A 25,719-nucleotide genomic window follows, 5' to 3' on the forward strand; every position below is an offset into this window, starting at 1 on the left:
ATCTATGGAAGTGGGCAGCGCAACCCTATTACTACTCAGCCAGGAGTCCAAGAACCCCCTCATGCTCTGAACCAAGTTACCCCTTTCCTGCACCCCAGAAACACCTGCACAATGCCTGCGCCCCCGTTACCTTCCCCCAAAGGTCCCCCTGCAGCTGAATACTTACCGGTGATTGCAGGAGTAGTGCGCAGCAGAGAAGAAGCCAAACCAGGACCGACAGGCTGGGCTGTAGCCACAGCAATAGGAACGACAGGATTGACAGCACCAGGCACAGCAGTGGAAGACAGGCAGTTTAGAAGCGACCTGTGAAGACAGTAAGAAGACAAAATGCCCGCCTATATATATTCCAGCCCCCCTCCCCTATCTTACAACCAGGGCCGGTGCTTGGATTTTTAGGTACATAGGCGAAGATGCATTTTTACGCCCCCTCCCTCCCCCCCAAAAAAAACATCTTCACCTATGTGCCTCTTAACCAGCCCCTCTCCCCTCCCTGACCATTAATGGTCCCTTCCCTGTCCCTTAGTGTTCTTCTCCCCTACCCCCTCTTTTCCCTGTCTCTTGGTGTTTCTCTCCCATTCCCTCCCTGTCCCTTGGTGCACCCCACACCCCTTTAGTGGTCACACTCCCCTTCCTGGTGTGTCAGTGTGTACAGAGTGTAGCGGAGCGGAGCGCGGTACAGGAGCTTCAGTTTTCTGTACCCGGCCGAACTGACAGGGAGTGCTCTCTCTGTGAGCACCTCCTGTCAGTCTGGCCAGGTACAGGAAACAGAAGCTCCTGTACCGCGCTCCGCTACACTCTGTACACACTGACAGTCACACACTCAATGACAAACACACAGACGTCACTGACAGACACAGACTCATTGATCTGACACACACTCATTCATTGACACTGACAGACCCACACTGATTGACACTCATTGACAGACACACTGATAGTCACACACAGACTCAATGACAAACATACTCTCACTGATTTGACAGACACACACTCATACACTGACAAACACACTCATCATACACTGACAGACACACTCATACACTCACATGCACACACACAGACGCACTCACACACACACGCTGTCACTCACAGACGCACACACTCTGTCACTCACAGACACATACTGTCACTCACAGACACACACTCTGTCACTCACAGACGCACACACACTGTCACTCACAGACGCACACACTGTCACTCACAGACGCACACACTCTGTCACTCACAGACTCACACACTCTGTCACTCACAGACGCACACACTCTGTCACTCACAGACACACACACTGTCACTCACAGACACACACACTGTCACTCACAGACACACACTCTGTCACTCACAGACACATACACTCACACACACACATACACACACACACAGACACATACACTCACACAGACACATACACTCACACAGACACATACACTCACACACATACAGACACATACACTCACATACAGACACATACACTCACACACACACACACAGACACATACACTCACACACACACAGACACATACACTCACACACATACACTCACACAGACACATACACTCACACACATACAGACACATACACACACTCACACACACACACACAGACACATACACTAACACACATACACTCACACACACACTCACACACATACACTCACTAATTATTTTATAAATAAATATTTTCCACCCAGCCTCCCTACCTGGAGAGCTGGTGTGGATGATGAATCCTTCCCTGGGGTCCAGTGGGGCTGCTGGGCGGCGTGCGGCTGTGCTGTAATCAGACGCGGCGAGGGAGCTCTAACCTCTCTGCTCTGCTCCCTCGCGCGCTGCCTGTCTGCTGATACCGCGGGAGCCGGAATATGACGTCATATTCCGGCTCCCGCGGTATCAGCAGACAGCGCGCGAGGGAGCAGAGCAGAGAGGTTAGAGCTCCCTCGCCGCGTCTGATTACAGCACAGCCACACGCAGCACCGGGGGCCGAGATGGTGGCCCGGCAGGAGGGAGAGCTTCCCTCCTGCCGGTCACTGAAATCTTGCGCCCCCAGAGCCCGTGCGCCCTAAGGCGGCCGCCTGTGCCGCCTTATGGACGCGCCGGCCCTGCTTACAACTCCCCCCATATTACACCTACACGCACCCACACCAACACATGCCCCTTATCCAGCTAGCTTTTGCCTGCCTCCTCAGGATCCTGAATGACTTTAAGAGTAGGTCTTGGACAATTGAGTTTATTCATAGTGACTTTCACCGACCTTATCATCCAAACCAAATACATGTAGGGGTCCCAAAGCAAACAAGAAGCAGATGCTAACTATTTTGTCTTTTCTTACCTTATATGCAAATTAAGCACCACCACTTGATGCTCCTTCCCTGGGCTATAAGATTTGAATAATGAAGCATCATCTGAATGAAACTACTTACTGCTTTTGCATATACGTGACAGCTGTCTTTTATGCTTTGTCCTATCAGTCTCAGTCAGTTAATGCCAACTAATTACAGTTTTACTTATCTGATAGACTGGTATTACAAGGAGTTTACAGCCCTAATGTAAGCAGACTTGCAGAAAGGATCTGTGGACAGGAAGGGACAGCATTTACGCAACAATTCTTCTAAATTATATTTTACAGTTTTCCTTTAAAAATAAACTATACAAATTCTGTATTTTTTTTTAGATTAATAAAGTTTTGTTGTAAAAAAAAAAGCAGAAGAAACTATTAACTCATTGCTCAATTGTGTATTTTAGCTTGAGGGGGAGGAAGGGGGGGCTGGATAAACTGGTACATTTGTCCAGTTACTTCCTTAAACACAGCAAACACTAAGGCATTCTTTTTCTTCCCCTCAGCTATTAACTTCCTTGTTTTTACATTCTAACTAAAACCAGTACAGAGCTCTATTTCGTTGCTAGCTTATAACCTCTCTGACATTACTAATAGACACCGTCTTGTAGATCACAATGAATCCAGTTGTACCCGAAGATATTAAGAACCTGTTAGCAGGTAAATGATGGGAGGGGCATTACAGCATAATGTTTACTTAACCATTGACGTGCTAGCTGTTTGCACATTGTTCATGTATTTTATTGTTATATTTGTCAGTCGTATGTAATCACTTCTCGACTGCTGGGGGCAAGATAATGACCATTCCAGGCACAGGCAACCTTCAGCACTCCAGATGTTTTGGACTACACCTCCCACGATGCTTTGTCAGCATTATGAGTGTAAGAGCATTATGTGGGATGTAGTCCACAACATCTGGAGTGCCGAAGGTGGCTTATCCCTGTGGACCTAGACAATTCTATAATTTATTTATTTTTTATTGCTTTTTTATTGCTGGAGAACTAAAAAGCAGGTGTTCGGTTACTTCTCTACTGGTCTTCTCCATTTAACATACAAATATAATTTTGATCTTTGTTGCTGCCTAAACTGTGATATTATGTTTGTTTAAACATATATTTATTTCCTCTATCTGTGGTTTTGTGACACTGTAATAACTTGTTTTTCTGAGAATCAGAAAAAAAAGAGAAGCAAAAAAGAGACACATTTTAGCTGTTTCCTATCCTATAACACGTTTTGCGTTGTCTGTGAATTGTCTGTATAATGTACAAAGAACACTGATAACACATAAATAGAAAAGAGGTTGCTTTTGCTAAATCAAATACAATGTTATAGTACACCTGCTATATAAATATAATATAATTTGGTGTGTAGATGACTTATTATCTGAACATTATGTTAAACAATTTGGTCATAAGTGCAGAAAACACATTTCTTAGCCTTAAATTTTATCTTACATGTCTATAACATAATATATAACGTGTGGGCATCCCTTAGACATTGTGGGATGTTGAACTTTGCAATGAAATCGAGGGCAGACACACTGACTGCAACAGCCATGTTTAGAAAGGAAGTAAAAATCTTCTGGTAAATATAACAATGAATGAATGCACACTGAACTGTAGTTAAATGAAAACCTGGTTTTAAATGCAGGCCTAAAATAGCCAAACTTGGCCTGTAGTCGAGTTGAAAATATTTTTTTTTATTAAACTTGATGTTTTGACCTAAACTTTTAAATTCAGTTTGCAATTCACTACAATATGATGTTATGTGAATACGATAGTTATAACCTTCCAATTACTGGTGAATGCACAAATTGTGCATAAAAAACAATTACTTGGTTCTGTTACATTTTCTCCTCTTTATATTTGTGTTGGAGATTGAGTCAATGTAGTCTGTGGCCATGTGACACAAGCAGATGGCACTGATTGGTTGAATGCCTTTGTTGCAGTAGCAACTGGAATAAAAAAAAATCTTGTTTTTCTGTATGGTTTTTATGTCTAAAATAATATGCTCTATTTATGCACTATATAAATACACAGACAAGTTAGACTAATAGAGATAGATAGCTGTTCACCTATTAGGTGGCACAGGCAGCTGCCTAGCGCTTGGGCTCAGACAGGGGCCTGGTGCTCCAACTCTGCATTTGAGGGAACGTTTTCTGAGCTGACAGGAAAATCAATAGAATTCCTTTATTCACTTCATCGAATGAGCTTTGTGGTTGGCACCTCTATTAGGTGCAAACCACTTTAAGAGCTCCCTCACAGTTCCTATGATGACTCAGACCACAGCAATCAGTCATTTATTCAATACCAGATCTGAGAGGGAGCTCTTAAAGTGACTAGTACTTGATGTTTGTGCAACCACTTTGCCACCTTGTCTGCTGGTCTACCAGGGATAACAGCAACACACACACACACACACACACACAGGCACCCTCAGCCCCCTAACTATACAGCTCTCACCACCTACACACAGGATCGGTGCAAGGATTTTTGCCGCCCTAGGCAAAAAAAAAAAATTGCTGCCCCATTCACTCCACAGTGGTCATGTAGGTTTAACCCGACAAGATAAAACATTGCCTTATCGTTAAGGGTTAAAAATGCCTCTAGTAGCTCTCACACTGACAGCCACTAGAGGCACATCTGCTGTTGGTGAAATGCTTTCCTATGGACTGTTTGAATGCGCGCACGGCTTTTGCCGTGCATGCGCATTCCGCTCCACTCGTGAGCTGACGTCGGCGGGGGAGGAGAGGTCACCAGCACCGAGAGAGCCCGCCGCTGGATTAAGGTAAGTGGCTGAAAGGGTTTTAACCCCTTCAGTGCCAAGGCAGGGTGGCCCTGAGGGTGTGTGGGGGTGGAGGATCCTAAGGAGTATATAGTGTCAAGAAAACGAGTTTGTTTTCCTGACAGTATAGTGATCCTTTAAAGTGAACCGGTAGTAAAAAAAAAAAAACTTACCTTAAATGCTCTAATATACATCGAATACACTATATATAGTGTATTTTTTTTTTCAATTCTTTATTTTTGGTGTGCATGTTATACATAGCAATGTCATACGCCACAACAGCGTGTCTAAGAATGTACTTAGGTTGAACAGTGGCAAGAGGAATTGCACATTTTTGTATAATTATAATAAACATCAGCTTGGCTAAACAGTGAAGTCATTAAAATAAAAATAAAAAGGTAGCTTATCATAACAGTTATACCTGAATATATCCTCAGTAAAATTGCTGTGAGTGTGATTATGCTGCGTCAAGAGCTGCTTAACATGTTTATCTTAGCCTATGGACTGTCACATATCAAGTTAAATGCCCAGCAATACACTCTGAAAACTGCTTAAGCAATAACTGCTCGGTTACATGGTAGGCATTTCACGGTTGGCACTATTTAAGTAGTGAGTGTTTGATTACATGCTAGGCATACAGGAGGTATTGTAAAGACCTCTGGGGATGAGCCCGCCACTTGGTGGACACCTAGAGACCTCAAACAAGAGGCATTTAGATCATGCTAAGGTAATTGGGCGACAGACCTAAAACAAAGCATAACAATTTTAAAGCATAAAAATTGGCTTATTAAGTGATGTGTGAGGCTTGGCTGCCCGGTCATGTGCTGCATGGTCATGTGCTTGACGTCTGGCGAACTATACGTTTCCCCTGTAAGGTTATCTCCCGATTTCCAGGCTGGGCGCCGCCAAGTGATGCAGCCAAGTCCATCAGAGCTGTAGCTGAACCGGATAGTAGATTCCCAGGACAATCCGAGCGTCCCCACAGCGTAGGATGCCTCAGCATCTCTGGCGAGATCGCCGCCGTGCTGCCTGCTGCTCGAGGACTTGGCAAGCCGCCATCTTAGGTGGGTTCAGCGTACCCTGGGAGGCGCGTGTTGCGGGCAGAGGATCCGATGGTCTCTTCTAGCGTGTGGCAGTGTGGTGGGGAGTTAGGGCAGCTGCCGGTTGTGGTGATATACCGCTTAGTGCCCTGTGCGCCGGGCCAGGTGATAGCTGCAGTCCGACTCAGGCTTTGTGTTGCAGGTCCTGTGCACGTGGCCACCGTTATCTTAAAGGGACACTCCAGGCACCCAGACCACTTCTGCTCATTGGAGTGGTCTGGGTGCCAACTCCCACTACCCTTAACCCTGCAAGTGTAATTATTGCAGTTTTTCATAAACTGCAATAATTACATTGCAGGGTTAACTCCACCTCTAGTGGCTGTCTACTAAACAGGTCACTTCCTAGTTTCTAGCACAGGTTTCCTGTGCTAGAGCGTCGCTGGACGTCCTCACGCTGTGTGAGGACCTCCAGCGTCGCTCAAAACCCCATAGGAAAGCATTGAAATGCTTTTTCAATGCTTTCCTATGGGGAGACGTAATGCGCATGCGCGGCATTTCCGTCAAAATCACGATTTATCAGCTTTATGTGCCTTTTGTGCAGGAGCCAAGCTGCCCTGCGACCGCTCAGCTCGGCGGCCCGACCCCGCCCCCACATAGTGTATGTAAAATATATTGATTTATTAACCTTTACTCCGTTCCAACGTTGCTTCGTGGGTGTTACTTTTTGTGTAACATCCACCTCCAAACCATCCTTTGCTTCACCTGCTGACTTCTTTGATTTTCCCTGCTTGGGATGCATTCCCAAACAGGGCAAACCTCCTCAGTGCTGCCATAAAAACAAAGTGATGTCAATACGTTCCTATAGACCCTAGCCAGCGTTAGAAGCACTACAAGTTTCCAAAGCAACAGCAGCACATGCGCGATTGCTATACTTGGGAGAGCAGAATGAGCTTTTCTGCTCCCCCTTGTCAGTCAATGCCTCAGCATTTAGTGTCTGCTGAGGCATTGACTGACATATGAGAGAAAACCCTATTTTTAAATAGGTTTTTCTGCCAATCTATACATTTGCTAACAAAATGCATAGATGGAATTTTATGCTGTCTCAAAAGAGAATACATAAATTTCAGTATAGGGTATCCGTTAAGGGTGGGATTTTTTATATACAATTAGTGTTTTTCTAAAGGATAGCTACAGTATCAACAATATAATCTGTTTCAGGCTTTTACATTTATACAAATTTTGATGTGAGGGCTACTGAAGATTTTGTTGATTATTTTTAACAACTGGTAGTACAGTTCCGTGATTTTTCTTGATGTATCTGTTATTTCATCCATGATTAATCATAACAATGTAAATTAACTCTTTACAAGCTCATGCTGCCAAACTAGACTAACACAATCTCTAAAAGTCTCTACTAAATCTCATACAAATAAGTATCCCAAACAGTGATATATGCAGTATATTGGAACCAAGCCACTTTTGCACCCTTATATAATATAGTGGATCTATTGTGGGTGCATATTTACATTTTAGTTCTCCCACAAAACAAGACTTAAGTTCCTTAGAGGAAGAAGTTAAGTGCACATTTAGGCAAGAATACTTCAAAGGATCACATATTGGGAAGCTCCTACATATTTTTCATAATGCAAGCTCCATTAGATTACGTAAACCTCCACCAGCTGGGATTTTTACTTTGAAAATATCAAAGGCCAGAGTAAAAATATTAAAGGGACACTATAGTCACCCAGACCACTTCAGCTCACTGAAGTGATCTGGGTGCCAGGTCCCCCAGGTTTTAACCCTTCAGATGTAAACATGCAGGGTTAATCCAGTTACATTGCAGGGTTAGTCCAGTCTCTAGTGGCTGTCTTCCTGACAGCTGCTAGAGGCGCTTCTGCGCCGTTGGATGCGAAAATCACATCCAGCGTGCAGAACGTCCATAGAAAAGCATTGAGAAATGGAGCCGACATCGGAGTGGGAGGAGAGGTCTCCAGTGCCGAGGGAGCCCGGCGCTGGAATAAATTAAGTAACTGAAGGGGTTTTAACACCTTCAGTGCCAAGGGAGTGTGGCCCTGAGGGTGGGGGGGACCTAAGGGTTGTATAGTGTCAGGAAAACGAGTTTGTTTTCCTGACACTATAGTGATCCTTTAACCCCTTCAGGACGCAAGACGGTTCAGGACCGTCATCGGCATTTTTCCCTTGCCGACCGACGACGGTCCTGAACCGTCCTAAATTTAAAATGTACTTACCCGATCGCCGTCGTTCCCCCGGCGGCGATCGGCGTTGCTCCCGGTGTGGGGAGACTGCCTGCAGCCCACACAGTCTCCCCATGGCGGTTTAGGACCCCTGGGGCCATGTGATCGCCCAACAGGGCGACCACATGGTCACAATAGGTGTCCTAGTCTCTGCCTGCAGGGGGACTGTCTGTGCTGACAGGCAGTCTCCCTGCAACTGTAAAATCAAAAAAAAATTTAAAGTGAAAGTTAATAAAAAAAAATATTATTATATATGTGTATATATATGATATATAGACATATATTATACCTATATAATATATGTCTATATATCATATATATAATGTCATGCTAAGTGTATTTTTTATATTAATATGTACATATATTAATATAAAAATACACTTATAATTAATTTACACACGTGTATATATATAATATATATAATAACTATATATATATATTGTATATATATATTATTATAAAATACGAATAATAAATAATTTAAATTTAATTTAAAAAATTAAAAATAATAATAAAAATTAAAAAATATATATATCTATACGAAACGTTATTCTAACTGTATTTTGATATTAATATATATATTTATATCAAAATACACTTAGAATGAAATTGCATATATAGCTATGTATATATAAATAAATAAAAAGAATACGAACTATTCATATGTCCATATACAAAATTACATAAATAATTATATAAATATACACGTAGACTTCAAATATATAAATATGCACATATATTTAAATTCTACGTGCGTATTTATGTAATATTTTTACATAATTAAGTTATTTTATTGATTGCAATTTAAGGGACCTGCCTGCCAACCCAGGCCGAAAGTCCAGAGAATTTAATTTGCTAGCACTGTATTTTACCCTGTAACGTTCTACGACACCCTAAAACCTGTACATGGGGGGTACTGTTTTACTCGGGAGACTTTGCTGAACACAAATATTAGTGATTCAAAACAGTAAAACATATCACAGCGATGATATTGTCAGTGAAAGTGACTTTTTTTGCATTTTTCACACATAAACAGCACGTTTACTGATGATATAATTGTTGTGATACATTTTCCAGTTTTGAAACACTAATATTTGTGTTCAGCAAAGTCTCTTGAGTATAACAGTACCCCCCATGTACAGGTTTTATAGCGTTTTTAAAGTTACAGGGTCAAATATATGGGTCAAATATTTTTACATTGAAAATGGCCAGGTTGGTTACGTTGCCTTTGAGAGCGTATGGTAGCCCAGGAATGAGAATTACCCCCATGATGGCATACCATTTGCGAAAGAAGACAACCCAAGGTATTGCAAATGGGGTATGTCCAGTCTTTTTTAGTAACCACGTGGTCACAAACACTGGCCAAAATTAGCGTTCAATTTAGTTTTTTACTTTTTTCACACACAAACAAATATGAACGCTAACTTTGGCCAGTGTTTGCGACTAAGTGGCTACTAAAAAAGTCTGGACATACCCCATATTGAATACCCTGGGTTGTCTACTTTAAAAAAAATATGTACATGTGGGGTGTTATTCAGCGATTTATGACAGATAATAGTGTTACAATGTCACTATTGATACATTTTAAAAATGTATGTTTTGAAACGGCAATATCCTACTTGTACTTATAGCCCTATAACATGCAAAAAAATAGCAAAAAGCATGTAAACACTGGGTATTTTGAAACTCAGGACAAAATTTTGAATCTATTTAGCAGTTTTTTTCATTCGCTTTTGTAGATGAATAAAAGATTTTTCACATAAAAGTCAAAAAACATGTATTTTTTTCAATTTTTCATCATATTTTTTCATTTTTTTAAAAATTAAATTACATGAGATTATATAAATAATGGTATGTAAAGAAAGCCCCTTTTGTCCTGAAAAAAACAATATATAATTTGTATAGGAACAGTAAATGAGAGAGCGGAAAATTACAGCTAAACACAAACACCACAAAAGTGTAAAAAGATGCCTGGTCGCAAATGTACAACATCGCAAAAAAAGTCCAGTCCTTAAGGGGTTAAAGTTACAATCTGAGGAAACATTTTCACATGTGGACCTTTATTGCACTAATGGCCACTGAATGCCAAGACCAAGGGTTCATAAGGACTCATAAGGTGCTCTCTCTGCCATAACTTCAAATGAGAGCTCATGTACAATGCTTTTGAACACCAATGTTTGTTTCATGGCAAGCAACAAGCAGTCCATTACCAGGACATATCTTACCTAATTTGAGCATTGACATCCGCATTTTGTACCCGCAAATTCCCTTACAAATGTTAACCAACACATAATACTTGCTGACATCCCTGATTATATCAGGACCTCGAAAATGTCAAATTATATTTGACATTCAGGTTGTACCATTAACAACATCCCCAATGACGATACTCTGCAAAGCATACCATGTACGTAAAGCATTAATGTTTTTAGTGAGAAGTAGTTGCAGCAATGAATACTATGTTTGCCCTCATTCTCCTGATGGCAAAATAATGATTATTAACAATAGTTGTCAATGTCTCTAAACCCCTGTGTGTTGGTATGGTCATTTTGTGACTTCCGAGATTATTTTACACATTGCACCCTTTTGAAGAGATTTTTGGAGACTTTTTACTCCTGGATAGATCTCATCCTACCCAAACCTCAGTCCGATCTACATTGGGTATGGTTTGGTATTAGATTTGAATGTCTGTGTTTAGACACCTGAATCTAACGTGTCATTGCATTATTGTATATAGTTTTTACATAATAAATTAAACACGCACCATAATTTAATAGCATTGATATTTTAAACCAACAAACTATTACTTTTATTAGAGGGACACTATAGTCACCAGAACAACTACAGCTTAATGTAGTTGTTCTAGTGAGTAGAATCATGGCCTTCAGGTATTTTCATGTAAACACTGCCTTTTTTGGGAAAAGGCAGTGTTTACATTGTCCCCTAGGGACACCTCCAAGTGGCCACTCCTTAGATGGCCACTGGAGATGTTTCCTGGGGCAGTGCTGCACAGTCGTCAGCACTGCCGTTCAGCATCACCACGCTCTGCATGGGGATGCTGAACTTTCCTCATAGAGATGCATTTATTCAATGCATCTCTATGAGGAGGTGCTGATTGGACAAAACAGTGTTTGGCCCAGCCCCCATCCCGCCTCCTTTCCCTGTGGGAAAGCATTGAATTGGCTAAAAATTCTGATGATGTCACCAAAGAGGCGGTTGGGGGGGCGGGACCAGCGGCTACGCTGGAAATGAGGAAAGCTTACCCCTTTCTAACGGGGCTAAAGGAGGGCAAGCCACCTAAATGGTGGATTAAACAATATAGGGTCAGAAATACATGTTTGTGTTTCTCACTCTATAGTGTTCTTTTAAACTAAATGAATAAATATTCAACAGTGCAGGAAATGCACTTATATTGGCACATACTTTTTACAATTCTTGTGTTTTGGAACAGAACATGTGCTTAATGCTCTGCATTTAAACTTCCTATGGCATTATCTGTGTTTCTTTCCTGTCTATATTGTGTGTATTGGTACATTAACCCCTTAAGGACCAAACTTCTGGAATAAAAAGGAATCATGACGTCACACATGTCATGTGTCCTTAAGGGGTTAAAATACCTTGACAATATCCTGCATCTTAATGTAGAAATTTGCAGTAGGGCTGCATATTTCTTTGAAGGAAATTTCAAACCCAGCAATCTAGTGGTCATTATATTCCATTTAATTTGTTAGTTAACCACTATTCACAAGATAATGAACCACAACTAAGTGAATTTAAACATAGATTTACATCTCGGTTACTTTTGATGTATAATTTGTCTTAAAGTTTAGAAACAAAATACATATGCATCATTAATGACACCACAAATGACTTTCTTTTACATAAAAAGGTAAATGGTAAAAATGTAAAAGCACATTTTAACACACTTGTTACGTATCTATGATTGTATTGAAAAAAACAAGCTTATACGCACTAAATACTAGTGTTTTATTTATTTTTTTATGATTTCCCAAAAGGAATGCTCAAGGATCTTTTAAGAACTCATTATGTATAAGGAACATTGATTCATTCCTTTTCAAACCGGAAAGTATTGAGCAATTTTTTTTTTTTTTTTTATATAAACAGTATAGATTTTATCTCAGACAAGGCTCACATTATGCAATAAATCCCTTCTTTACTACTCCAGCAGTACAATAGTTAATAACAAAGTTTGGTGTAGCAAAAAACTAAAAGCTAATCAAACTTGAAATGCAAGTATAGAATATTCAGTAAACAACCAACCAACCAACCAAGCAACATAAAGCACAGTAAATGGAGTTTAAAACCGACATCTTCCTGTTTCTTTGCTGTTCATTCAGGACCCGATGAGTATATTTTTTGTGATTTTGATCTAATGCATATTTTAACAGTTTTTTAGTGTGGAGATTTTCTCCATTATTTTATTGTGTGCATTCGTGAGCATTCACGCGCACTTATTGCCCGAATGTTAGACTTTATTGCAGTACATTTATTTATAAAATATTTTACCAGGATGGATACATTGAGATTTTTCTCGTTTTCAAGTATGTCCTGGGTCCACAAAACATTGCATTGTTACAATAGGATACAATATTACAAAAATACAATATACAAACTATATATATATATATATATATATATATATATATATATATATATATATATTTATATATATAAACACATACACACATATCTACATTTAATACATAACATATAATTAATATATTCAACCATGACAGGTGGATTCTGTATTGAGACATGCTGCCATAGATCTCTTAAAAGATTTTAGATTGAATGAAGATTTGACTGTGTCCCTGAGGTTATTCCATAATTGCGGTGCTCTGTAGGAAAATGAGTATCGAGCCACTTTATTTTTGTATTGCGGTATGCTAAATATCGTGCTGATACTGGATCAGTTGAAACAATGTGGAGGCTACGATTTGCTTGCTCTGCTTTTTTACCATTTGAATTGAGTGTGTGTGAATTTAATTTGCCATCGTGTGTGGCGGCCATTTTCTCTTTTGATTCAGACAAAAGAAAACCGAGTAATATCATGTAACGCGTCTCGGCACTAGTTGATTTTCAGCTAGTTATTACCACCATTTTTCTCCTCAGTTTGTCTCAGGAAAGTACACTATAGTGTCTATTTTAATTTTGCAAAATAGTTTACCTCAGTCTATTTCACATAAACTGTCAGAGAGCTTATTTGAATTCGGGGATTGTTTACATTTCTTTATTTACATACTGTTTTGCTGTGGTTATGAGTTTAAAAGAACCAAAATAAACCTGTAATTCACATGTCTAACCCTGCAAGTTATGCGGACAATGACTCTATTTCAGAGGAACATTTCCAAACTATTTAAGAAAATACTGTAAATAAGACAGTTTTTAATGTTATTTTAACAACTATGAGCTCTACGCAAGAGACTCTTATAAAAAACTGTAGCTATGACAATTTCTCAATCAAGGGACGAAGATTCTCATGGTAGTCACCCTAGGACTCCTTCTGACCAGTTTCGGTCAGCAGAAAGGTCTGAGCAAAACTTAGCTAAGGGTATGAGGAGGTCTGGGAAGGCCACCCAGAAGAAGTAGCATTGCTTGGAAAATATTACTGACTTCCCTAAATGTACTAAAAGCCGCTCTTCCGGCAAAGATTTAAACACAATAAGAATAATATGGACCTCTCGCACAACATGTGTGTAACCACATTACTTCTTATACCCTCTGCATGTGAGGTGCCGAACGAGCTGCGAAGGCCACATTAAAAAGGAAACCTGATTCCTTTCATACCTCAAGTGAAAATTAATTAAGTCTTAACTTAAAAAAACTTTTTAACCCTCAGGTTTTTGGGAGGGCTGGGAAATAAAGGACTGCTTTTCCAGCTGTTCAATCAATACTATACAGACTCCAATATGGTAGACTCCTGATTTTCAACCATATTCGGAAGCAACTCATGCCTCCCCACTCTTTCCATAATGTCAAATAAGGGCTCCTGGACCATGATCTTCATCAAGTATGTACTCTCATACACCCTTCTTTCCAAGGGGGACTGGGGGGAAGATTATTACGTATTTTTCCATACATGGACTCTTATCACAAATGATACCTGGGTATTAGACCCTGTCAGAGACTACAACATATAATTTTATTGCATCCAGTTTTTTTGCTCTCCACAAGTTTTTTTGCTCTCCCCAAGTTTAATCCAGATGTAGTACCCTTGCTCATGGTGCCTAGAAGGGTGTCGGCTATATCTCACTGACGAGTCCTGAAAAGGCCAAAATGATCATCTGGGGTTGCTGTATCTCTCGTACAGAGAGAGCCGGCATGCATATTTGGTTCTTGAATGCCTCTCTAGGTTGGGATCTAATATGCAAATAGCATAGGTTATCTTTGTAATGGAACAAGATGAGCTACAACCAGCTCAAGATATGAATGGAGACCCTCAGAAGGGCAAGCTACTTGAGCTGTTGTCCATTCTCAGTATTCTCGTGCATCCTGTTTTAGAATTTCATACCCCTCCAGTGCAAATTTGGATCTCCTTTCTGATTCAGGACTAACTTCTGGGTCAACAGGAGGGTTTAATCTCTAGAATTCAAGTGCCTATCTTGTCATTGTTATAAATAATCTATTACTCGTAAAGAAAAGGGATTCAGGTCAAAGACCCATCACCGATCTACATTGTTTAAAAAAACTACGTAAAATAATATCATTTTAATATTGAATTAATTTTTGCAAGCATTGTGTGATAAAAATAGATTGGGGGGCGGGGCCTGACCGCCGAGCAGACTGGTCGCACCAAACCAGAGCTCCGTGCGAGAACCGGCAAACAAACTATGCATACCTAAAATTATCACACCAAAACTACCAAAAAGACACAGCAGAGAAGCGGTGTGACCCCCGAGGCTCAGTTAGCCGGATCGCCGGACTCGGTGAGGCGTTCTGAAGCGGAGGTAGGGTTGCGGCCTACCAATGAGGGCAGGCGCGGGAGAGGCGGCCGACCTCCCCACCAGCGGCTCAGCGGGAAAACGCTGCAATTCCCAAGACCCCGTTCACCCCCCCTGGCCGGAGAGGGATATCCCGGCATAACCAATCGACTGATACAATCAATACCTACCTGCCAAGCACACTAAAACTGTGAGCGAGCTGTACCGACTACACATCGCGCAATCCCACGCACCTGAAGCCTAGCCAAAATGGCCGTCCAGCAAGGACTAAGGGAAAAGAAAGAGGTCAGTCATACCCCATCCCATCCTCTGGAAGCCCTAGACCTGCTGTGCCTGACCTTCTGCACAACACTGACCTACCAGCGAGCAGCACAAATAGTGGCCTCGTGGATTAGGCCAACCACCCGCCGACGCCACTACGAGCACCCATCTCTGGCCTTTCAGGCGGCCGCGCAGACATTGAATGCCGGCATGGCAGGCCAAGAGGCCACACGACCTGGGCGATCACACCCTCCTCCGCCCACACCGGTACAAGACAACCAGGCAGGCAGCCCTAAGATCCAGCACAAATCCTCACACCAGCAAGACCCCAAGCGCCACTCCAGGGCCACAACGGCAAGCCACGTCGATACCCAGACACTGTTCCCACAGAACTGGGCCGGAGCTGGATCGGGGCCTGGAAACCCACGCCACTCAGGCATAAGTGAAGGCCCCCACGCACACGATATCACCGGCGATCTACATAAAGACCAGCACACCAGCAACACCTTCCACGCATCTGGCATAGGGTGAATAACCCGGACTCGGCAGTGGGTACCGTGAGCCCCATGTTATGCAGTATATGGGATCACGGGCTTCAGTGCAAACTCTACATAATATAAGCGCTAGCTAAAATAATCTAACGTGGCATCCTATGCATCCATGATTTAACGTTCCCTTTTCTGTTTGTTATTATTTGCTTTAATATCCATTTATATATTGCCTATGTAGAAACAGCAATCTTACTTGAAACACCCTAATAAACACAATAATAATATTATCTTGGTTATTCACAACGACGAACAGTAGAATCTTGTGTTACTAAATCTACACGCGCCTTACGCCTAAGCGTTGTATTACTCGCACTCAACCACGCTGTATTTTACCTTAGTTTTCTTTTTATTTTGTCATTATCCTCTGTCTAGAGGGCACACCCGTGAGTAACTATGTACGACCTGCATAATCTAGACCGGTACCTATAGCCTGCAAACTAATCCTTTACTATAATACATACACACTGTATATGAAACCTTATTGTCTGATTATCGTTCCAAAAATTGTGCAGTACTACCATATTTTCACTAATGCTACCTAACTAACTGGCATACTACGAAGTTTCTTGCATGTTCATCTCATTATTTACAACCACGTGTATTCAAAATTGGTCTCTATAGCATTCTAAAAAAAAATGTGCATTATGCTGTCATGCCATGTCTTGATAATTCGTTGTTCATTGTTAAAGCGTGAATATATGCTCTTGGGGCATGACGAACGCTTTTGTAACTGCTTTATCTATGTGCACTTCAAAAATAAAGAATAAAAAAAAAAAAAAAATAGATCTGACAGGTGTATCTTTCGGTCCCAATACATCAATCACACCAACATTATCTCCAATATATATGGAGGAACAGGAAATGGCAATTTACTTGTTGGGCATTTGGTCTTTCTTCTGCTACTTGGTGCAGAAGAGGGGTCAGATTAATTATTTACCTACACAACATTCTTATAATGATTCAAGATGTCCATTCTATTTACACACACATGCAATGGACCATCTCCTTGCTCACAAATCTACGTTTTTAACATTCAGTGACAGAAAATATAGATTTTATTAAGGACAGGAGGCAAATATTATTCCACCCAAATAACTCACCTCTTCATTTGATTTTGTCCTTTCAGCATTAATTGTATCTTTCTTCAATTTCTTTATTGTTTTGTTCATCGTGGATTGGTTATTCTTATATTGACTTAAATTTTGCAGCATGAAAGAGGAAGATAAGGGGGGGGGAAGAGGGGTGACGGGGGGTTGTCTCCTTTATAGACTGTTCCACATTTGCATATCAAGTTTGATTGTCTTTTTCGTTATTAACTATTTTGCTGCTCGAGTAGTAAAGAAGGAATTCAAGGCATGATATTTGTCTCCTGTCTTTAATAAAATCTATATTTTCTGTCACCAAAAGTTTGGAAAAAATTTAATTCTGCTGCAAGCTACATTTTTACTTTTAAATTCTAACTGTAACAAAAAATGTATATTTTGATTTGACTTTTTTATGTTAATTGAACTTTTGACTTGTATAACACCCTGGAGAAAAGTGCTGCTCTAGGTAAGAAATGTAAAATACATAAATAAAATATATTTCTAATAGTATTGCCAAAGTGGAATAGAAAATGCACATGGTGAACTTTCAAATCAAACTGTAAACAACTTGTAACAGTATTGATTGTATAAATTATTAATTAATCTTGTGCTTCAAGTTCTCACCTGAAAAGTGATTGTGATTAATTAGTCTCGAAAAATATGTTGGAGTTTTGGAAAAGTAATCAGGGCCGGCATGTCCATAAGGCGGCATAGGCGCAGCAGGGGGGCGCAACAATCCGAATCCCCTGTCTCTGGCTGAGGACTCTGATTTTTCTACTTACCTGTCTCCCTGCAGCCAGCACAAAGCAGGAGCAGGGCAGTGAAGTCAGCTGTCCTCCTCTGATGATGTCAGAAGGGGCGGGACTTCAACTGCTCCCAGATTCCCCAGCGGTCCTGACTCTCTCTGCAGCTCCTGCCTCCAGTGCAGTGCATCCCACCCGACCACCATGGATAAGGTTCTCCCCTCTCTGTCCCAAGGTAAGCCTCTGGGAGGGGGGAAGACCTTTTAGTATGTGTTTTTTTTTTTTTTAATCAAAACATTTTTCTTAATTCATTTTTTTAGCAGCCCCTCTCTACAGCCCCTCTTTCCCTCTATAGCCCCTGTCCCCCTCTACTGCCCCTCTATTTCCCTCTATAGCCCCTGCCCCCACCACACTGCCCCTAGTTGTAAGAGACATACAAGGGTTGTAAGACATACTAAAGGGTGATACAATACACTAAATGGGGATAAGAATTTCAAAATGGTGGATACAAGACACCGCTGAAGATGTATTTTATTTGGGGGGGCAGGTGGGGGAGGAGGGCTGCAAAATTCATCTTCGCCTGTGTAGCCAAAAATCCTTGTACCTGCCCTGAAAGTAATATCACCCCATCTGCATCATTTTTCAGTATGATAGAGCTAAGATGAAAGTCCAGATGTTGGACTGCACCAAGACATAGATGCCCATGTCACTGAAAATACTTGATCAAACCAAAGAACAAAACCTGGTACTGTCACCTTGTCTTATAAAAAGTCTGGTGTTCCCATGCCATGCTGAATCAGGTTACCTATAGAGACTTGTTACCTGGTGTCTCAAGAATCCATCTGTAAGAATAGCCTATGGCCTTTGAGGGTAAGCGACATTCTTCAAACCTATCTCGTACTCTCTCAGCATAATTAGTGGCTCCACACAGGGGCATACCTAGAGTATTTGGCACCCAGGGTGGATTCTGTGTTAAACACCCCTTGGTTGCAATATTCCCACCTTTATAATATTGTAAAGCTCTGCGAAATGAATTGGCGTTGCATAAATGCCAATAATAACAATACTAATATAATAATAATAACAATGTCAGAAGAGTGCTACACGGTAAGGTCATTCAAGACAGTCTGGCTTAGGGAGAGTGCTACATCAATAATAGTAATGGTATTTACAGGGTTATTTACAAAAGTGAGAATTCAAAGCAAATTGCTCATTTATTGCCAACAGAGCCACATTTTAAATACATCTCTAAGTAAGCTATACTTCAAGTCTGGCTACTTTGGTCTGAAATGTCAGATTCCCGAAAGTTAAGGGTAGATGTAGTGATGGAATTACTTATAAACTTGGAATTTAATTTAGAATTAGTGTAAAAATAAGATTTAGGCAAACCATTTTGTTATGTTATGAAGCAGCATCCCACTATATTAAAACTTAACTTGTAGTGGCTAGTTAAGTTTAAATATGGTGGAGCCCTGCCTCATGACTTGTTGGGTTTTGGCTGCCTCACCCCAGGTACACAGCCCTTGATCCAATAACATAATAAACATTCACATACACAAATTTGGGAAACAACAACCACTTAAAATCTGTTTAATTCTACCCCTGATGCTGTTACCCAGTGACAGTTCTAGAAGACAGGACAATATGCAGGACAGTCTTTTAGAGTGTCCAAAATCTGATGGCTCCACGAAAAGCCTTTGCAGTGGATACATGTATACATGTACAATCTTAGTATGGTTAATTGCTCAGCATTACTGCAGCTTCTCCAGTAACCAGTAAAGGAGAGCGAATTGCAGATATAATTATGATAGACACAACAGGAGATATTTATCAAACTTTTCTAATTGTAGAATTGTGTGAATTTTTTTTGTGCAATTTATAAATATTTCCAATGTTTTTGTGGTGTACATTTTACACCACTTTTTCAGACTGAAAACTGGTCAGTTTCACTTTTATTTTTCTCGCCATTTGAAATTTGTCAGTCTGCTGAAATGGAAATTTCTGTGATGACTGACAGAATTTAATATAAAGAAAGATGTCACCTTTTAAATCAGTTTAATAAATATGATTGAAATACCCATTACTCTCCAGAACACCCAACATGTTTTATTTTTTAATAACACGCAGCTATCATTAATCCTTACCACATTAACAGATTGGAATTTTTATATTTTGTAAAAAAACAAAACAAACTCCCTCCCCCCCCCGTAAAATGGGTGCGCTACCCAACATGGCTCTGTGGAGAAGCCTCCACTGATCTTAATTCTAAATGTAAAAACTACTAGTGCTACAGTCCTCTCTAATACCCTCAATGTGGCACTAAATTACTTATCATACATGACTTCACTGAGCAAGCCCCTTTAGACACTGAATGTGTGCTTCTGATTAGGTTAGCCTTAGGTAAACGTTGATCAATATGTACAAAATCTGGCATGAACTTTATAAACTTCTTCATGGGGGCATTATGTGATGATGGTAGTTTATATCTCCCCACAGTGCAGAAAAGGCAAATGTATTGTTTGATCTGAGTTGCATAATTTCATTTTGATGATATTCTATTGATTAAATGAAAAATAGAACTCTCATAAACAAAAAGGTGACATTTAATTTTCAAAATTAATGCTTTTTATTTTGGGTACACAACTTCCATTTAAGTTTACAAACTCTCTCTCCGAATGAGTTTGTTAGCGTAAAATACCTGTGTCCAATTTATTGTTGAGGCTACAGAGTAGCAATTTATATCAATTTTATCAATGTTCAACTTCTCACGATACATTCAGCTTCCTGTAAGCACTATCCCCACTCACTTCTGCTGATTTCCAATAAATGTAGTTTGGAGCCAATCTGAAATTTTTTTTTAAATAGAATTTTCAATTTTGTACATTTACAGATGGACGTCAGCACTTTTTTTTGTGAAAATGCAATTTTTCATGTCTTTGAAATGTACCTGGTGCCAAGCCAAAACTGCCTATTTTGTATCAGAAAACAAATTGCCATTAGAGATCATTAATGTATTTTGTATTTAAGGGTATACAGTAAAGTCAGTTATTCGAGACAAACTTAGCTTAGCTTCTGTTACGTTCTGGGACAATAAAAGGAATATAAAATAGAACAAATTACGTATAAATATATGAATAATGATGATGCAATATGAGTGCTATTTGAGAATGGTATTTGTAGGAGGTCAGAGTCCATTTAATTTCCCAATCTCTAATCTCTCCCTCTGCTGGACATTTGTAGTAGCCCATGCTCTTTGTCTTCCTTTTATGGCCTTCTGTATTTCCCTCCTTTCACTCCCTCTATTATCTTTTTCTTACTCTCATTTTTCTTAATTTCAAGAATGCAAAATGCTGTCTCTAGGCTAATCATAAAGGGAATGGGTGCGCCACAGACCACTACAGCTCTAACTAATACTGTATTAATTAAACATACGAAACGGTGCAGCTCAAGAATCAAACCAAATCTAGAATCTAATATATGGTTCTATATTTGTATCTACAAGATTTTATTATCATTCTCAAAATGCCTTTGGGTAACTAGTGCATGAAAGATGTTTTATTATGACAAGCAGTTACACTCATTCACACTTTTATGCACATTTATGCGAATTTGCTGCTAGATGGAGAGGAGGCCAATTACTGAGTGTTGTATTTGTACCACAACAAGGTATAAGTGTAGAGAAGGGGAGAGTGCAAGAAGCGTATCCCGTCTCCTCCTTCTCTGTACTGAACTGAGGGGACTTTAAACTCTGCATTTATGGGAAATAATACATGGGGATGGTGTCATCCTGTGAATAACATGGTGTGATGTGAAATACGATCCATATACATCCAAAGGCCCAATATCGTAAGTAAAACGTTGTAGTCTGCTGTTGTCCAATATAGCTTTAGCGTTATGTCTGAAATACACTTGAAACCTAGAGGAATATCCTGGTGAATCCTGGTGAATCTAGAATATAATTTAAGTAAGGTATTGAAGTGGAAGTGTTGCCTCTGTCGTAAGTTAGAAAGTTTTATTTTTCCACAGTTCACATTTCACAATATCCTGTAGAACAAATGCAAAGTAGGCATGAATTGCAACATGTATCATTTGTCAACATATTTCCAGTCAAAAAGCTGATGTTAGTAGCTCATTTTTGAATTTTTTTTTTAATATTCTTTATTTTTGTTGTGCAGGTAGATACAGTGCTAGGTCAAGGGCCACAACAGCGCACACATTGTATACATGGTAAACAGTGGCAGGAGTATATGCACATTTTTTTGTTTTTGATACTTAAACAATCCTATCTTTGTGTTATTGAGGCATGTGATAAAACAATACAGGTTGTTAAACAAGTGAGAGCAATTACACAGATATTAGATAAGGTATGCAAGGTATGTGCACTCTAGCGTATATCAGCCTCTTTTTTTTTTTTTTTTTTTTTACATGAGATACCAATGCTGGTTGGACTACCAGTGGTGGTAACAATACGTCTGTCTAGGTACAGGGGAGAACAGAAATTACAAGAATAGAGAAATAACACTAGTTACTGTACTCCATTTCAAGCATGTAGGTTGCTATGTCATTATATAGGTGGTAGTGTTGGTTGGGCAACGTGTGTGTGAGGGTCTCTTCGGTTCTGCGAGTAGCTCATTTTTAACTCCTTAAGAACCAGTGAAATGTCAGAAATGTCAGGTATGTCAATAATAATATTAATTTTTTACTGCACCACTGTTCTTAAGTGGTTTAACGATCTATCCAATTTCCCGTTACATTAATATTAGGTATGAACAGTTGCAAGAAAAACTTTATGAACCCGTTGGAATCACCAGGATAGCTGCATTGATTACAAATTAAATGTGACCTGATATTTGTCCAAGTCACAAATATAGACAAACCCAATCTGACTAACTAATCAGGACCACCATAAAGACGTAACAACACATTTCGGGACCCACATTCCCATTTCCCGATTATCACTATATATATGTGCACCTGCGGGCCCCTGGCTGCCTGTATAGTGAAGAAGGGTCCCGCGCTTGGGGGTGGGCCCTATGGGTGGACTTGGGCGGGACCTGGAAGCCCAGACCTTGAGCTGTGTAAAATTTCTGATGGCAGCCCTGTAACTAATAATACAAATACCTGAAGAAGTGTTCTGTAGTCAAAACGTGTTGGGTGAAAGGCTCTGGCAGACTGTACCTGCTTAACATGCTTGATTGTCACTGTTTTTATGGTGCTTTGAAAAATGTGAGTGTGTTTTCATGGTTCTACACAGTGATTAAAATTGTTACAATTTTATACTCAGCTTCTCTGATCTATTATAAGAAAATCTCAACGACGCCAAGCTCCTGCTGCAAGTTTGTATGTACCTGCACTGTGAAATTGTGCTTTGAAACTGCAGGTCAAGGCTCTACAGAGTACTGTTATGTCTATTTCCTGTAAGTGTTCTGACACACTTAGGTGGTGTAAAAGGTTATTACCATTGGAGAATACCCCTCTTCAATTATATATTTCTATATTTTTGCATGTGTATCTGTGTCAGAATGCATGTGTATCTGTGTGTATGACAGTGTGTATCTGTGTGTGTCACCGTATGTGTATCTGTGTCAGAATGTGTGAGTATTTGTCTGTGTATGTGAGTTTCATTGTGCATGTTCTTGAAAATTGTTGAACACTGAATGGAAGAACAGTGCTAGGGGACTCAAGGCACTTTAATCAATAAAATTAGTATACATGGTTATAGTGCCTCCAGTGTCCCTGTATAGGCTTTTATTCAGTTTTGAGTATTACATAGAAAAAGCATACAAAACACTAATTGCAGATAGTACAATATATCAACAACAACAAAAATGCAATTGTACAATATAATGTATTACATCAAATAGAAATAAAGCACAAATATACAAACAAAACAATTAGATACAGTAGCAAACAATTTCTTAAAGTGACATGAAAATTTAACCTCAAAAACCTTACATCTTAGTCTTACATCTTAGCTAAATGTTAAAGTTGGACCTTAAAGCATGTAACCAAAGGTAACAGAGCAGTAAGGAAAGACTCAGTATGAGGAAAAACATGTCACTAGACCCTAAGTTGACCATACTTTAGAAAATGTAGACAAAATATCTGCAAGTTTAAGGGCCATTTCTTCATACACAACGTAGTTAACTAACTATATATGTGACCCCAGATTTAAACCATTACCTGAGGGAGAGGTCAGGGGTGAGAGAATGTAATACGTCAAATGGTGCCAGCGCTAGTAATATTTCAGGGTAAATCAGTTTGGGTGCCCATTGATGCCACAGCTGAAGGGTAATCTCGTACATCGAAGCATGGAGGGAGGGAGGTGGCATGCTCGTGAAGGAACCCACAACAAATGAGAGAGAATATAGGAAGATAAGCATACATTTTCCAAAGCTTTCCTAATAGGTAAGGATGGATGGGTAAGTATTTAACTATTATGCACTAAAAGCTAGGCTCTATAATGTGTTTTTACTTCGGATAGGCCTAAGCCACATAATTGTATCTATTTTGTAAGTCAAATAGACTGGTATGGAACTCGCGTAGGCTTTATTTTCCATATATCAGCCATGAAATTTCTTCAGAACAGAGGTAGGGACAGGTATTGGTAGAGTGCTGAATAAATATAAAATATCAGGAAAATCTTTGCCTTGATGACATGGACCGGGCACAGCCAAGACACGTCCATCTCAGGACAAGTGAATGGGAATCTAACTTGTCCAGACCTGTGGAAGGTTTGTCAAGGATAAACCATCCTTTAATTATGTTCAGGGTAACCCAAATCCATTCAAGTGCTTGGAGAACCAATAAGGCACACGACACGTGATAGTTGTGAATCCAGAAGAATTGCTTCTTGCTTTAATTGGGGGAGATCAGCTTTAAACAGTAGAGGATACGTGCTTGCGTTAAATGAAAGGAATGTAAGAAGAGACATATTTCTAAATGTCAAAAGATAAGCAGTTTACAGAAGTACTCCGATGGGGGCTAGTTTTTACAAGAAAAAGAACTTAATGTAGGACAAAGTTAATTTACACATTAAGAATATCATGATCCAAGTTAGCCAATTTTAATACAGACTGGACCAAATGGCATCTGTAGCTTTTGATCCAAGGGTCACCCAATTGTCCAAGGTATTTCAAGGTGTGCTAGTCACATGTGGGACTTTCACTACATTTTCACCACGGTTCCCTTAGACTGGGCAACCCAAGAACCAGCTGAGGAGATTTTTCTTCATCAGTTAAGCGCTGTAGACTCCAGAAGTAGGAGAAACAGGCGTATAGGTTAAGGTTCGACCAACAGTAGATTTGGTTTTACACATAGATATTAGTAGACAAGAAATGAGCTTAAAAGTGAGAAAAATCGGGGGCGGGGCCTGACCGCCGACCGGATCAGACGCATGTCGTCTGAGCTCCTGCACCAGAACCGGAATATCGGTGCTAACGGCGATCCGATCACAGCTACAGCCCTAATTTTGGATCCACAGGACTCACTAGCTGCCGCTGAACACGGGGATACCCCTCAAGTTCCGATCCGGATTCAAAGTAACCTGATTGAGGTCTGCGGCCTAGGAAGGCTTGAGCTGGGGTGAGACGGCCGCTCTCCCAGTTCTCCGGTCGGCGCTCCGCTGCCCCGTCCCCCCCCCGGACCGGCGGGGGTCATCCCGGTTCCCATGGCAAACCACTGCTACACTTTACCACACTTACCCATCCT

General features: G+C 40.2%; 1 protein-coding gene across 1 annotated transcript in view; it reads left to right on the forward strand.

Annotated features, from left to right (window-relative positions):
• The first annotated feature begins 2,758 nt into the window (after nucleotides 1-2,758).
• SKAP2 (src kinase associated phosphoprotein 2) overlaps nucleotides 2,759-25,719 on the forward strand; it is a 234,676-nt gene continuing 211,715 nt past the window's right edge. Inside the window, exon 1 of the mRNA XM_063450704.1 lies at nucleotides 2,759-2,988. Coding sequence (XP_063306774.1) covers nucleotides 2,946-2,988 — 43 coding nt within the window. The 5' untranslated portion in view covers nucleotides 2,759-2,945. The remainder of the gene's footprint in view (nucleotides 2,989-25,719) is intronic.

The sequence above is a fragment of the Pelobates fuscus genome, chromosome 4 (genome assembly GCF_036172605.1).
Source record: "Pelobates fuscus isolate aPelFus1 chromosome 4, aPelFus1.pri, whole genome shotgun sequence".
Lineage (NCBI taxonomy): Eukaryota > Metazoa > Chordata > Amphibia > Anura > Pelobatidae > Pelobates > Pelobates fuscus.